This window comes from Colius striatus, chromosome 1 (genome assembly GCF_028858725.1).
Source record: "Colius striatus isolate bColStr4 chromosome 1, bColStr4.1.hap1, whole genome shotgun sequence".
NCBI lineage: Eukaryota > Metazoa > Chordata > Aves > Coliiformes > Coliidae > Colius > Colius striatus.
Window position 1 is genome coordinate 156,136,154 of NC_084759.1, and position 13,385 is coordinate 156,149,538.

The 13,385-nt window shown below is 49.2% G+C and overlaps 6 protein-coding genes across 6 annotated transcripts in view; 3 read left to right on the plus strand and 3 right to left on the minus strand.

The window, feature by feature from the left end:
• The first annotated feature begins 1,264 nt into the window (after positions 1 to 1,264).
• Positions 1,265 to 2,177, plus strand: LOC133627641 (histone H1.10). Its single transcript, XM_062014137.1, has one exon. It carries the CDS (start codon positions 1,280 to 1,282, stop codon positions 1,943 to 1,945), a length of 666 nt encoding a protein of 221 aa, XP_061870121.1. The 5' UTR covers positions 1,265 to 1,279; the 3' UTR covers positions 1,946 to 2,177.
• A 999-nt stretch (positions 2,178 to 3,176) lies between these two features.
• On the minus strand, positions 3,177 to 3,610 carry LOC133627689 (histone H2B 1/2/3/4/6). Its single transcript, XM_062014409.1, has one exon. It carries the CDS (start codon positions 3,608 to 3,610, stop codon positions 3,230 to 3,232), a length of 381 nt encoding a protein of 126 aa, XP_061870393.1. The 3' UTR covers positions 3,177 to 3,229.
• A 289-nt stretch (positions 3,611 to 3,899) lies between these two features.
• LOC104557657 (histone H2A.J) lies at positions 3,900 to 5,195 on the plus strand. Its single transcript, XM_010201966.2, has one exon. It carries the CDS (start codon positions 3,944 to 3,946, stop codon positions 4,331 to 4,333), a length of 390 nt encoding a protein of 129 aa, XP_010200268.2. The 5' UTR covers positions 3,900 to 3,943; the 3' UTR covers positions 4,334 to 5,195.
• Positions 5,196 to 11,164: 5,969 nt separating this feature from the next.
• Positions 11,165 to 11,564, plus strand: LOC104549382 (histone H4). The gene has a single exon (XM_010208937.2). It carries the CDS (start codon positions 11,180 to 11,182, stop codon positions 11,489 to 11,491), a length of 312 nt encoding a protein of 103 aa, XP_010207239.1. The 5' UTR covers positions 11,165 to 11,179; the 3' UTR covers positions 11,492 to 11,564.
• Positions 11,565 to 11,667: 103 nt separating this feature from the next.
• Positions 11,668 to 12,245, minus strand: LOC104551069 (histone H2B 7). The gene has a single exon (XM_010209302.2). It carries the CDS (start codon positions 12,149 to 12,151, stop codon positions 11,729 to 11,731), a length of 423 nt encoding a protein of 140 aa, XP_010207604.1. The 5' UTR covers positions 12,152 to 12,245; the 3' UTR covers positions 11,668 to 11,728.
• A 358-nt stretch (positions 12,246 to 12,603) lies between these two features.
• The window catches only part of LOC133627644 (uncharacterized), a 28,594-nt gene continuing 27,812 nt past the window's right edge, over positions 12,604 to 13,385 (minus strand). The window contains exon 5 of the mRNA XM_062014163.1: positions 12,604 to 13,001. Within this exon, the coding sequence (XP_061870147.1) occupies positions 12,688 to 13,001 (314 nt within the window). The 3' untranslated portion in view covers positions 12,604 to 12,687. The remainder of the gene's footprint in view (positions 13,002 to 13,385) is intronic.

The following is a 13,385-nucleotide window of genomic DNA, read 5'->3' on the forward strand; positions in this document are numbered from 1 at the left end:
AATTTGTAGCAGCCCATAAAAAAAATTTATTTTTTCTTGATTGAGACTTGATAATTGAGATCATAATAAATGCAGTTTATTGTGATTTATGAGGATTATCTGGAAATTATTTCAATATTCTGAGGATTTAGATGAAATGCTAAACTAACAAACATTTTCCTTCTCCTTTAAAGAAAAGAATAGCATCTATATATGGAAAAAGACCAAAGGAGAACAAAACAAAAAACCCTCATCCACTTATGTCCAAATATTTACAGGTAACAATGAGGCTGAAGCATTCTCTTCACACAGTGAGATTTCCATATTACATATCTGGAGGGAATCAATGCTCCATCTGGCCCTATTAATTTTCGGGTAGCATACACTACACATCAGTATATCTTTACCTGTTTGACATTTTTTTCCCTTACAAGTCTGATTCTGACCTTTATAAGTCATAAGGAATAATAGTATACACTACTATAACTGGGAAAGTGTTACACTAGCAGTTTATAAGGAATTTATATGCCTTAAATAGGCATCGACATCTTCATTTTATAAACAGAGGCTATTTGTAAAAATATCAAAATCGTGCAATTCACTTACAGAACTCGACAAAAAACGCAGAGCCCTGGTATGTTCCAGACACTTTTTAACAGTATATATGTTCCTCTGGAGGTCCCTTACTTTCCTAAAACTCGAGGTTCTGTAGAAATACTGTGTCCTTAATAGTTAAAGATATGGTTAAGAGAGCTGAATCTTTATCCGTATTCAAAGCTCAGCCATGAAATTGTGTTACTTCCTTCTCTTTGAAATCAATTTACGACAAAAATACTGAAGCTGCCGCTTCGGTTTCTATCCTAATCTAGAAGAAAGCCCTTAAAGAATAAATCTGCGTGACGGGGGAGACTTTTTATCCACGGGTTTTATTTTAATTTAGAAGGAAAAACAAAAGTTTGCCGTTCCCGGGGTCTCTCTGGCTTCACAACGCGGGGTAAAACACGTCTTTTCTCGGTCATCTGGGGTCCTAACGGCAAGAAATTCACCCGTGTGAAAGTCCACCGTCTGCTCCTCACTCCCCGAAGAAACTGGGGTGATTTTGTGGCCCGTATTTTTTTAAAAATATGAATTTATAACTCCGAAGAAACACAGACTCGGAGGACGAAAAGCTCTTCCTGGCTAACAGTTAGGCGGGCTCTGCAAAGCACCAATCACAGATCACCGCTTCGCTATAAATTCAGGCATCGGGGTTACTGTAGCCCAATTACTTTCTTTTGATTAGGAAGAAGTCTCTGCAGCGATGTCGGAGACCGCTCCTGCTGCCGCTCCCGCTGTCGCGGCCCCCGCCGCCAAGGCCGCCGCCAAGAAGCCGAAGAAGGCGGCGGGCGGCTCCAAAGCCCGCAAGCCGGCGGGCCCCAGCGTCACCGAGCTGATCACCAAGGCCGTGTCCGCCTCCAAGGAGCGCAAGGGGCTCTCTCTCGCCGCCCTCAAGAAGGCGCTGGCCGCCGGCGGATACGATGTGGAGAAGAACAACAGCCGCATCAAGCTGGGGCTCAAGAGCCTCGTCAGCAAGGGCACCCTGGTGCAGACCAAGGGCACCGGCGCCTCCGGCTCTTTCCGGCTCAGCAAGAAGCCCGGCGAAGTGAAGGAGAAAGCCCCCAAGAAGCGGGCGGCCGCGGCCAAGCCCAAGAAGCCGGCGGCCAAGAAGCCTGCCAATGCTGCCAAGAAGCCCAAGAAGGCTGCGGCGGTGAAGAAGAGCCCCAAGAAAGCCAAAAAGCCGGCGGCCGCTGCAGCCAAGAAAGCGACCAAGAGCCCCAAGAAGGCGACTAAGGCTGCTAAACCCAAAAAAGCGGCGGCAGCAGCGAAGAGCCCGGCCAAGGCGAAGGCGGTGAAGCCCAAAGCCGCCAAGCCCAAGGCGACCAAGCCCAAAGCAGCCAAGGCAAAGAAGGCGGCAGCCAAGAAGTGAAGTGTTGAAGTGGAAATACTTAAACCCAACGGCTCTTTTAAGAGCCACCCACTCGTGTCCGAAAAAAGGGCTGATACACTCGGTCGCCGAGCTCTGTGCCCGCAGCAGGGCTACCCCCGCGCTGCTATCCGTGTGGGACGTTCGTTCGTGGAGTGGATGGGACGCTATAAACTTCTGGCCGTGCTTACGCTAAGGCTTGGGGGAAAAATAAAGTTTACTTTCCCTGCGAAAACTCTTTTTTTTTTTTTTTTGAGCACCGCCAGAGGGTGTGTGGGTTAAAGGGACCGCTTCTACTTAGGGCGGGTATCGCTCTACAGCGCAGAGGTTTCTTTGTGCTTTAACCGGCGCGGTTTCTAACAGCCTGGGTGCGACTGCCACACCTCCTTAGTGACCGTATCCGGGAACTGTCTGCGCCACTCCTCCGCTGCTTTGGCAGTGAGCCTTTCCCTGGGCAGCGCTGTCACGGGGCAGGTCTGAATTCTTGCGTGATTTCATTGACCTGCTTTTCGAGCAGGGGATGGGCGAGGGACGGGTAGAGCTACCGGAGGCCCTCTTGCCCACTGTACCGGCGGCAGCTCTGCCGGGAGGTTGTGGGGAGCCTCGGCGGCAGGGCGGCGCGAAGCTCCGTGCAGCCCCGGCAGCTCCGGCCCCGGCACTGCTCATTGGCTGTTGGCAGAAGCAGGAGCCGCTTATTGGGCCGCGAGGCAATTTTGAAAAGCCCGCGCTACTGGGGCCCGCGGTGCATCCTCCCGGCACTGTCCGCCCCGGCTCGAAGGTGTCACTCCTAGTCTTCCGACCTACAAGGCCAGTTCCTGTCTTTACAGAAGGGCGTTTCTACGCTTTCACTCTCCCTTAACAGCTGTGCAAAACTGCACACGCTCATTTATTTTTTCCCCCTCATCCTTTGTGTTAATGCAGCGATTTGAAACCAAGGGAAGCTCTTAATCATATCGCAACGTATGGCATGATAGATGGTATCTTATGTCTACGATCAAAAATAGCTTAATACTGCTTGCCTTTATTTGAAAATATTTTAACGTTAACTGCTATGAAGTAAAAGTGAAGGCTTGGATTTGACTGAAGTTCTACAACGTTTAAGATTTCAGAGATTGTTGATCACTGCATGCTTTGGTATTGACAGAGTTCTGTGATATCTTGTTTGGTATTATTCAAGTACACTGCGTTAACTAAACAGATGGAGACTATTGTGTTAAAGCTCTTTCACGGAAAATGTGGGTGGCTCTTAAAAGAGCCTTTGGGTTAAAACTGACGATGCGAGACAATCTACTTGGAGCTGGTGTACTTGGTGACAGCCTTGGTGCCCTCGGACACGGCGTGCTTGGCCAGCTCGCCGGGCAGCAGCAGCCGCACGGCCGTCTGGATCTCCCGCGACGTGATGGTGGAGCGCTTGTTGTAGTGCGCCAGGCGCGAGGCCTCGCCGGCGATGCGCTCGAAGATGTCGTTGACGAAGGAGTTCATGATGCCCATGGCCTTGGACGAGATGCCGGTGTCGGGGTGCACCTGCTTCAGCACCTTGTACACGTAGATGGAGTAGCTCTCCTTGCGGCTCTTCTTGCGCTTCTTGTCGCCCTTCTTCTGGGTCTTGGTGACGGCTTTCTTGGAGCCCTTCTTGGGCGCTGGGGCGGACTTGGCCGGCTCAGGCATTTTCGCAGCAACCTCACTCTTTGACAAAGAAAAGCAACCACACTGTACAGCAGCCGTCCCGTGCGCTACTTATAGCGCTGCTGTGCCTCCACGGGCCCTCTAACGCGCGCAATGCGATTGGGCCTTTCCGAGCGGGGGCGGATCCTTATTGCCGATTGGTCAAAATACGATCCGTGTTCCCATTGGGTGCGCAGGCCGTGGCTGGTTCCAGCCAATCAGCCAGCGCGCGTCCCGCCCAGGGAAGGGATAAAAGCAGGAGCCGCCGTGCGGCAGAATGGGTTCACTCTGACTGGTAACGGTGAGGCCGGTCCGTAGCTCTTAACTGCCTGAAACATGTCTGGCCGCGGCAAGCAGGGAGGCAAAGTCCGAGCTAAGGCCAAGTCGCGCTCGTCGCGGGCCGGGCTGCAGTTCCCCGTGGGCCGAGTGCACCGTCTCCTTCGGAAAGGTAATTACGCGGAGCGGGTGGGCGCCGGAGCGCCCGTCTACATGGCTGCCGTGCTGGAGTACCTGACGGCCGAGATCCTGGAGCTGGCGGGCAACGCGGCCCGCGACAACAAGAAGACGCGCATCATCCCCCGCCACCTGCAGCTGGCCATCCGCAACGACGAGGAGCTCAACAAGCTGCTGGGCAAGGTGACGATCGCGCAGGGTGGCGTGCTGCCCAACATCCAGGCCGTGCTGCTGCCCAAGAAGACCGACAGCCACAAAGCTAAAAGCAAATAAGCACAGCGAGCAAAGCTACCCAGACTTTGCAATATTGTAACCCAAAGGCTCTTTTCAGAGCCACCCACATAATCAAAAAAGAGTTGTATTGCTTTCTTTGTAAAAGCACTTTAGTGCTGTTTTTTGATCCTGCTGTTAAACTAAGCCCACTGATTCTGTGACCAAGTTTTAAAACTTGGTTCTTCCCCATGGGGTGATAGCATTTGCCTTCTAACTTCTGATCTTTTTTAATGGAAAAACGCTAATTGCATTGGTGCTGAGTCATTTTGATTTGTAATGCAATGAGTAAAATATTTGGTTTTAATATTGAAACTGTTCAACTGTGAATTTACAGGCTTTTTATAGTGTGAAATGGAGGTGATTAAAAGACTGAGGCAGCAGTGGAAAGGGATGCAGCATAGAAGGGATGCATCTCAAACCCTGTATAACTATGTCTAAGAATGAAGAAAGGCTTCCCTTTTACTCCTTATTTTATTTTGCAATGCAAAGATTCCCTGTGACTTGACTTCATTTAGAAATAAAATGATAAATGATTTAGGAGATATATCTCAACTTGATCTTGACCCTCAACTAGTCAATCCTGCCTTGTAAAGCAGTAATGTAGTATCTTTTCTTTCAGATTAAAAACCTTTGCAGTGATGGTATATTCCTGTTTAAAATGGGATTTTTACTTGAGACTCTCTCCTATTAAGTTTCCTCCCCGTACATAACTATTTCTCTTGTTACATCAGTATCTGAGGGGAGGGCAATATTATGTGAATTAATCTACATTGATACAGCAACTACCTCACGGGAGCACAATGTTGTTACTCCCTGCCCTCAAGCTATAACAGAGGCGTTTTGGGAAGGACTGTACCATGGCCCAAGTGGGACATCAGGGGTCATTTGTGGAGAGAAATATAAAGGAAGAGAGCTGTCTGGAGCACCAAACTATTGATATAATAACAGTATCTGTCTTTAAAGGTTTTGTTTGCAAGTGGATACATTTAAAACTTATGTTTTCATTATCCCATTTTACTAATCCTCATTAGCTGCATTTACAAGTCTCCTGGTGCTTATGTTTATGTTCTTGAAGATCTGTAGTGATATAAAACCTGTGTTTTAACATGCACAACTTAGCTGTATTTAATTTCCAGAACAGATCCATGAATAGGTGTTGTGGTTGTTTAGCCAGCTGTCCACTAAGTCACGTCATCACTCACTCTCCTAAACTGGACAGGAGAGAGAGAAATATAACAAGGGGTTTGTGAGATAAGGACAGAGAGATCACTCAGCAATTTGCGTCATGGGCAAAACTGACTCAATTTGGGGAGAAAAAGATTTGATTTATTAAAGGAACAATAAGAGCAGGGAGATGAGAAATAAAACCAAATCTTAAAAAAACACCTCCCCCAACCTCTTCCTCTTCCCAGGACTCCCTTTCCTTCGCCCCAGCAGCACAGGCGCTGGGGGTGGCAGTCAGTTCATTACAGATGGATGGACTTTGCCTCTGTTTCTTCTCAGGGGGAGGCCTCCTCACACTTCCCATTGCTACAGTGTGGGGTCCCTCCCCATGGGAAACAGTCCTTCATGAACTTCTCCAGCATTGGTCCTTCCCATGGGCTACAGTTCCTCACAAACTGCTCCAGCATGGGGCTTCCCATGTGGGCAGCTCCTCACACTCTGCCCCAAGGTGAGTCATCCACCGGGAGAACAGTCCTTTAGGGACAGACTGCTCCAGCCTGAGTCCCTCAAGGGATCACAAGTCCTGACAGCAAACCTGCTCTGGCATGGGGTCCTCTCTCCCCACAGACTCTCAGGTCCTGCCAGGAACTTGCTCCAGGGTGAGCTTCCCATGGAGTCATAGCCTCCTTCAGGCATCCACCCGCTCCAGTGTGGGGTCCTCCATGGGCTGCGAGTGGGTCTTTGCTCCTTGGTGGCCTCCATGGACTGCAGGGGCACAGTTGCCTCTTGTCCTGTTGCTACAGGCCTGGGTAAAAAGTTTCTTCGTCTTTCTGTATTGAAAAGCTGTAGTAAGATCTACCTAGGGCCTGTTTTTCCCCAGGCTGAAGAACCCCAACTCTTTCAGCTTTTCTTCATGGGAGAGAGGGTCCAATCCTCTGATCTTTTTCATGGCCTTCCTCAGGATGCAAACCAACAGGTCTGTATCTTCCTTGTACTGGGAGGAATCCCCCAGAGTTGGATGCAGGCACCAGGTGGGATCTCACAAGAGTCAAGGAGAAGGGGAGAATGACCTCCCTCAACCTCATGGCCTGGCTGCTTTTTATGCGGTCTGGGATATGGTGGGCTTTCTGGGCCACAAGTGCACTCTCTAGACCAAAGCACTGGAATTCCTGAGAAAGATCATGGGGAGTGTCTGTACTCAGGAGTGGCATTTCTCTCTAAACAAACTTCTGTAGACAGAAATCAGAGCTGATACTACAGGACAGGACCCTGGCCTTCTCTGAGTGTGGAGATGAGACTAGCACCTCCGAATTCTACTCATCTTGATAACTGGAGTTTCACCCTCTTTGATGTTTAGGTCCACTTCTTAGCTTTCCCTGGTTTTGTTCCTAGCCACTAGTGCTTTCCTCAGTTGTGAACCCTGTGCTGCCATCACACTGATGAGGCCTCAAATGTAAATGTCGTCTAAGTCAGATGGATTATGTGACAACAGTGATAGCAAATCTACTCTTAAGACTTGTATCTTTCAAACCAGTTCCACTGGAGGAATGTAGCAAAGCAAGTTTAAATAAATAAGTTTTTTCTCATTTCATATACAACAAACAGCAGTAAAGAGGAAGACAATACTGTGTGGTGTCTTAGCTGTGTCACTAGAGTTCCAATACACCTTCACATTCTAAAGAGCTCATCATGCAAAAATACCTCCAACCAAACTCTCTTGAATGTGTAGCTCAGTTACATTTACGGATAATTCAATCATGTCAATATATATATCGAAAGTCTTTAAATCACATTGTTAAAGAGTAAGTTGAAAAACTTTTCTATCTCTTTTCATCTTTACTTTGCTTACAGTATTAGGAATAATGTACTAAAAAGATCTTGAATGACTTTTATATTATTACATATTCAGCAGACACAGATATTTATTTCGATTGCCATATAACTTCTCAAGAAAATTAAAACCAACTTGGCAGTCGGATATAATACACTGATTTGATGGTTCCTCACAGAATCATAGAAATATTTGAGTTGGAAGGGACCTGGAAGATCATATAATTCTGGTCTCTCTGCCACAGGCAGGCACACTTTCCATCAGATCAGGTTGCTTCAAGCCCAGTTCACCCTGGCCTTGAACACTTCCAGGGATGGGGCAACCACAGCCTCTCTGGGCAACCTGTTCCACCATCTCACCACCTTCATAATGAACAACTTTTTTGTTATATCTAATATAAATCTACCCCGTTGCTGATAAAAGCCATTACCCCTTGTCCTGTCACTACGTCCCATTGTAAAAAGTCCCTCTTTTCTTGTAGGCCCATTTAGGTATTGGAAAGCTTCTATAAACTCTTACTCGAGCTTCCTCTTTTTTCAGGCTGAACAAACCAAACTCTCTCAGCCGGTCTTTGTAAGATAGGTGCTCCAGCTCCCTGATAATCTTCATGTCCCTCCTCTGGACTTTCTCCAACAGTAATGTGTCTGTTACGTTGGGAGCCTCTGAACTGGCTGCAGTACTGCAGATCAGGTCTCGTGAGAGCAGAACAGAAGAGGAGAATCACATCCCTTGACCTACTGGTCACCCTTGATGCAGCCCAGGATAGGATTTGCTTTCTGGGCTTCTGCAAGAGTTTACTGTTGGGACATATTGAGCTTCTCATCAACCAACACCCCCAACTCCTCCTCAGGGCTATTCTCATGGCCCAGCCTGTATTTCTGCTTAGAATTGCTCCGACTCATGTGCAGGACCTGGCACTTGGCCCTGTTGAACCTCATGAAGATTGCATGGGCTCACTTTTCAAGACCTTCAAGGTGTCACTGAGCTTGATGACATCAGCAAATTTGCTGAGGGTGCACTCTAACTCACTGTCCATGTTGCCAACAAAGGCGTTAAGCAGCACCAGTCCCAGTACTGACCCCATAGAAACATCACTTATCACTATTTTCCATGTGGACGTAGAGCCACTCACCACAATTCTCTAAGTTATCCACTGAGTAGTGAATCTATCAAATCCTTGTTTCTCCAGCTTAGAGACAAGGATGGCATGCAAGATCATGTCAAATGCTTTGCACATATTTTTTGTTTCCTGTTTTGTACTGGTGCCATCATAGAGAGATGTCGCCTTAGTGCAACAAACAAATGCAGTTTCTTCATTATAGTTTAATGAGGAACTAGTGTGACTGTCCTAATTAAAGTACACTTGAAAAGCTAAGGAATTTTTTTTAAATGGAGAAGAGTTTTGCAAAGGTTTCTGTTCTCATTTGAATCCTACTACTACGTGTCCAAACTCATCAGAAAAATCTAGTACCCATAAGTTGGGGATAGGATCTTAAACTTTGATTTAAATAACAATATTTTGTCTAATCAACAATAAAAGCAACTTTATAAGGGATTATACTCAGGAGCAAAATTTGTTTCCACTTCCTTTTTTTTTTTTTCCCAAAAAAGCTCCCCTCTGGTCCATGAGAGAACTGATTATGTCACTAACAGAAACACTTGGGAAAGGTATCTGTGGCTGCCTGTAGCAACAACCTACAGGCAAGGTAGCCTTCTAGAAAGCATGATATTAAATGATATCAAATGTGTTCCACACTTCGAGGAAAGGGGTTTGCAGTTAATTAATCTGTAAACTACTGGTCTCAGCCTCTGCATCACATATTCTGCCAGGACACTTTGGAAGATGATTTTCCAAGCCTTCCAGCAGTTATACTACCAGAGAGATAAGATATACTCACCTTGCAGTTAGGAGGTTTTGAAGAAATAATGATTTTTGACACACTAAGAGACTTTATGTAATTCTGTTATGCTTCCTTTAGAATTCAAAAGGCCTTTTTACAATTGCCTTAGGAAACACAGATCTTCACACAAAGAACAGAGCAGACTTTGTGGAGTCAAATGTTAAGGTCAGGCACTAGCCTGGCACATCCACTAGTGACCTTTCAGTTGATCTATAAATGGTTTTAGTTCATTCTATTCAGTAAAAAACTCTAAACTGAAGCTAGTATTGCCTGCTTATGTTGTATATATTTGTGGACAATTCTTTAAATCCTTCAGTTGGTTTAAAAAAATGGTTTAAAAGAAAATGGAATACACAGAGATAATGATAATCATAGAAAAGATAAGTAATTTTTTTGAGACCTGTAACTTAATACTCCAATATATCACTCTAACTTATATATGTCATATCTCAATTACATTTTCCTCCAAATATATGGAATATAATCTGCCAAGTAATATTAAGGAGATGTTGCCTAAATTCTATAAGTTATCTTCAGGAGTGAAATTACATTAAAAAAACTGTACACATTTAAAGGAATAGCAATATTATCAATATAATGTATACTAGAACAGCAATGTTTGAAGTACACAAAACATTGCGTAATATAACAACAGGCAGGTACCATAGGCATGTTTTTTCTGTGGAAGTAATCTTAAGCACATTTAATTTTAAGATATAGATTAATTTCAATATTTATTCATTCACTTTACAAATACAGTCCAACATATACAGTCCAATATGATGTAAACAGCACATATGCAAGGTTTGTTAGCAGAAGTGTGAAATACACAGCAAAATATCTAGATTGCTCATTTGAAGAAGAAATGATTGGTTATTGTTCAGTTTTTAAATGTCATACAGACATCTGGTTAGTAATGTCTATAAGGTTTTCCTTCGCTTCTTGGCTCCAGTGACATGCTAACGAGCACTCCTTTTGTTTTAGCGAGGATCCCTGAGACCAACGCTGCCCCTGGGACCGCGCTACGGGGCTGGGGCTGGCTGAGGAGCAGAAGAGAAGACGCTTCCCTAGCGCCCACCAGCAGCGGTTCCGAGTTGCCTTCGCAAGAGTCACAGTGTTTCACATCGGAAGCCCTCACTGACCATTTTCACTGCCGCTTAGGACCTCGCTCCCTGCTCCCTCTTTGTACAGACCTGCAGGTCACTCCGTGCGTACATAAAATCGATGAATACACCGTTCGCGTCTGAAACAAGGAGAGAGTAGCTGTCGGGTGCACAGTGTCCGGACAGATAACGACGGAGCTGCCATAACCAAAGAGAACAAAGAGACCGACCCCTAGCAAATGTCCCTTCACGAACAGCCCACGACTGGAAGCGGGGAGCGGCGCCGGGGCGGGCGGCGGCGCCCAGCGCGGCCCAGGATTGGTCGGATTTTGCCGCAGACCCGCGGGCCCCGGGGAGGGAAGGGCACGGGCCGGGAGCGCCGCCGCCCGAAACGCGCGCCCGGGGCCGCCGCTCCTGCCACCGGCCGAGACCCAAAGAGGCCTCGGGACAGTCACCCGCGCGGCGGGGGCAAGGACAGGGCGGGAAAATAGCGCAAAGACGCGCAGGCTGGGAGCGGGACGCGGCAGCCTGCAGAGCGGCCCGAGGGTGGGAGGTGCGGGCGGGAGTCCGGCCCCGGTGGCCACAGGCAGAGCGGACGGACGCGTCCCGGGCGCCGGCGCCGGGCAAAGCGCCTCGGCCGCCTTCCCGCGGGAAGCCCGTGGGCAGCCGGGGCGAGCGGGACCGTGCGGGGGCGCTGGGCGGGGCGAAAGGCGGGGACAGCGGGCGAACCCCCGCCTCCGCGCCCCCCGGCCCCCGACGCAGTCCTCAACCAGGTCGGCTCCCGGGCAATATACCGCGGCTCCGCGGGGCAAGCGGAGTGCAGTGTGAGGCTGCGGGGAGCGGAGTCATGTCTGGCAGAGGCAAGGGCGGGAAGGGGCTCGGCAAGGGCGGCGCCAAGCGCCACCGCAAGGTGCTGCGCGACAACATCCAGGGCATCACCAAGCCGGCCATCCGCCGCCTGGCTCGGCGCGGCGGCGTCAAGCGCATCTCGGGGCTCATCTACGAGGAGACGCGCGGCGTGCTCAAGGTCTTCCTGGAGAACGTGATCCGCGACGCCGTCACCTACACGGAGCACGCCAAGAGGAAGACGGTCACGGCCATGGACGTGGTCTATGCCCTCAAGCGCCAGGGACGCACCCTCTACGGCTTCGGCGGCTAAAATCTTAAAAAAGTACATACCGTTTAAACATCAAGGCTCTTTTCAGAGCCACCCACAAAATTCACAACGAGAGCTGTTTATTGCAAACCAATGGGAAAAGTTCAAAGCCTAAAGTTGTATCCAGTTTTACATTTCATACACCTCTTATGTATGCAAAGCCTTAATAGGAATTGCAGCTCTTCCTAGGAGATCCTGGGGGCTCTTAAAAGAGCCATTATGATTATAGTTATCAAACTTTTACTTAGAGCTGGTGTACTTGGTGACAGCCTTGGTGCCCTCGGACACGGCGTGCTTGGCCAGCTCGCCGGGCAGCAGCAGCCGCACGGCCGTCTGGATCTCCCGCGACGTGATGGTGGAGCGCTTGTTGTAGTGCGCCAGGCGCGAGGCCTCGCCGGCGATGCGCTCGAAGATGTCGTTGACGAAGGAGTTCATGATGCTCATGGCCTTGGACGAGATGCCGGTATCGGGGTGCACCTGCTTCAGCACCTTGTACACGTAGATAGAGTAGCTCTCCTTCCTTGCTCTTTTTCGCTTCTTGTCACCTTTCTTCTGGGTCTTAGTGACGGCTTTCTTGGAGCCTTTCTTAGCTGCTGGAGCGGATTTAGCCGGGTCAGGCATCCCTAAAAGTTTCTGCGATCTTCTCTGTTCCCTCAACAGCATGAAAAATGGCGCCTGCCCCTCCTATTTATAAGGGCGTTATGCAAATTGGCGGATTATAATAATTCCATTCCTATTGGAGTAAAATGCACTCACGTAATTACAGGCATTTCCTTGTTGTAACCGTCACAGCTTAATTGCTGCATCTACACTACCGTACTCTGCAGTTACAGTGACTGTCTTCCATAGCACAGAAAAATGATTAAAAACTCCGTTTTTCACTCAAAACCAAACTGCAGTCTGATCCTAAAACGCTGTATATTTTGCAATAGTAGCTTTCTAACGGTATGTTCAGAAAGCAGTTGGAGTTTTTTTTAACAATTTCGAAGTTGAAAACTGTTACTAAATTAAAACACCGAAAGCACATTAAAGCCTCTTAAAATATATAAACTTCAGCAATAAATGAAATGTAAAACTGGATACAACTTTAGGCTTTGAACTTTTCCCATTGGTTTGCAATAAACAGCTCTCGTTGTGAATTTTGTGGGTGGCTCTGAAAAGAGCCTTGATGTTTAAACGGTATGTACTTTTTTAAGATTTTAGCCGCCGAAGCCGTAGAGGGTGCGTCCCTGGCGCTTGAGGGCATAGACCACGTCCATGGCCGTGACCGTCTTCCTCTTGGCGTGCTCCGTGTAGGTGACGGCGTCGCGGATCACGTTCTCCAGGAAGACCTTGAGCACGCCGCGCGTCTCCTCGTAGATGAGCCCCGAGATGCGCTTGACGCCGCCGCGCCGAGCCAGGCGGCGGATGGCCGGCTTGGTGATGCCCTGGATGTTGTCGCGCAGCACCTTGCGGTGGCGCTTGGCGCCGCCCTTGCCGAGCCCCTTCCCGCCCTTGCCTCTGCCAGACATGACTCCGCTCCCCGCAGCCTCACACTGCACTCCGCTTGCCCCGCGGAGCCGCGGTATATTGCCCGGGAGCCGACCTGGTTGAGGACTGCGTCGGGGGCCGGGGGGCGCGGAGGCGGGGGTTCGCCCACTGTCCCCGCCTTTCGCCCCGCCCAGCGCCCCCGCACGGTCCCGCGCGTCCCGACTGGCCACGGGCTTCCCGCGGGAAGGCGGCCGAGGCGCTTTGCCCGGCGCCGGCGCCCGGGACGCGTCCGTCCGCTCTGCCTGTGGCCACCGGGGCCGGACTCCCGCCCGCACCTCCCACCCTCGGGCCGCTCTGCAGGCTGCCGCGTCCCGCTCCCAGCCTGCGCGTCTTTGCGCTATTTTCCCGCCCCGTCCTTGCCCCCGTC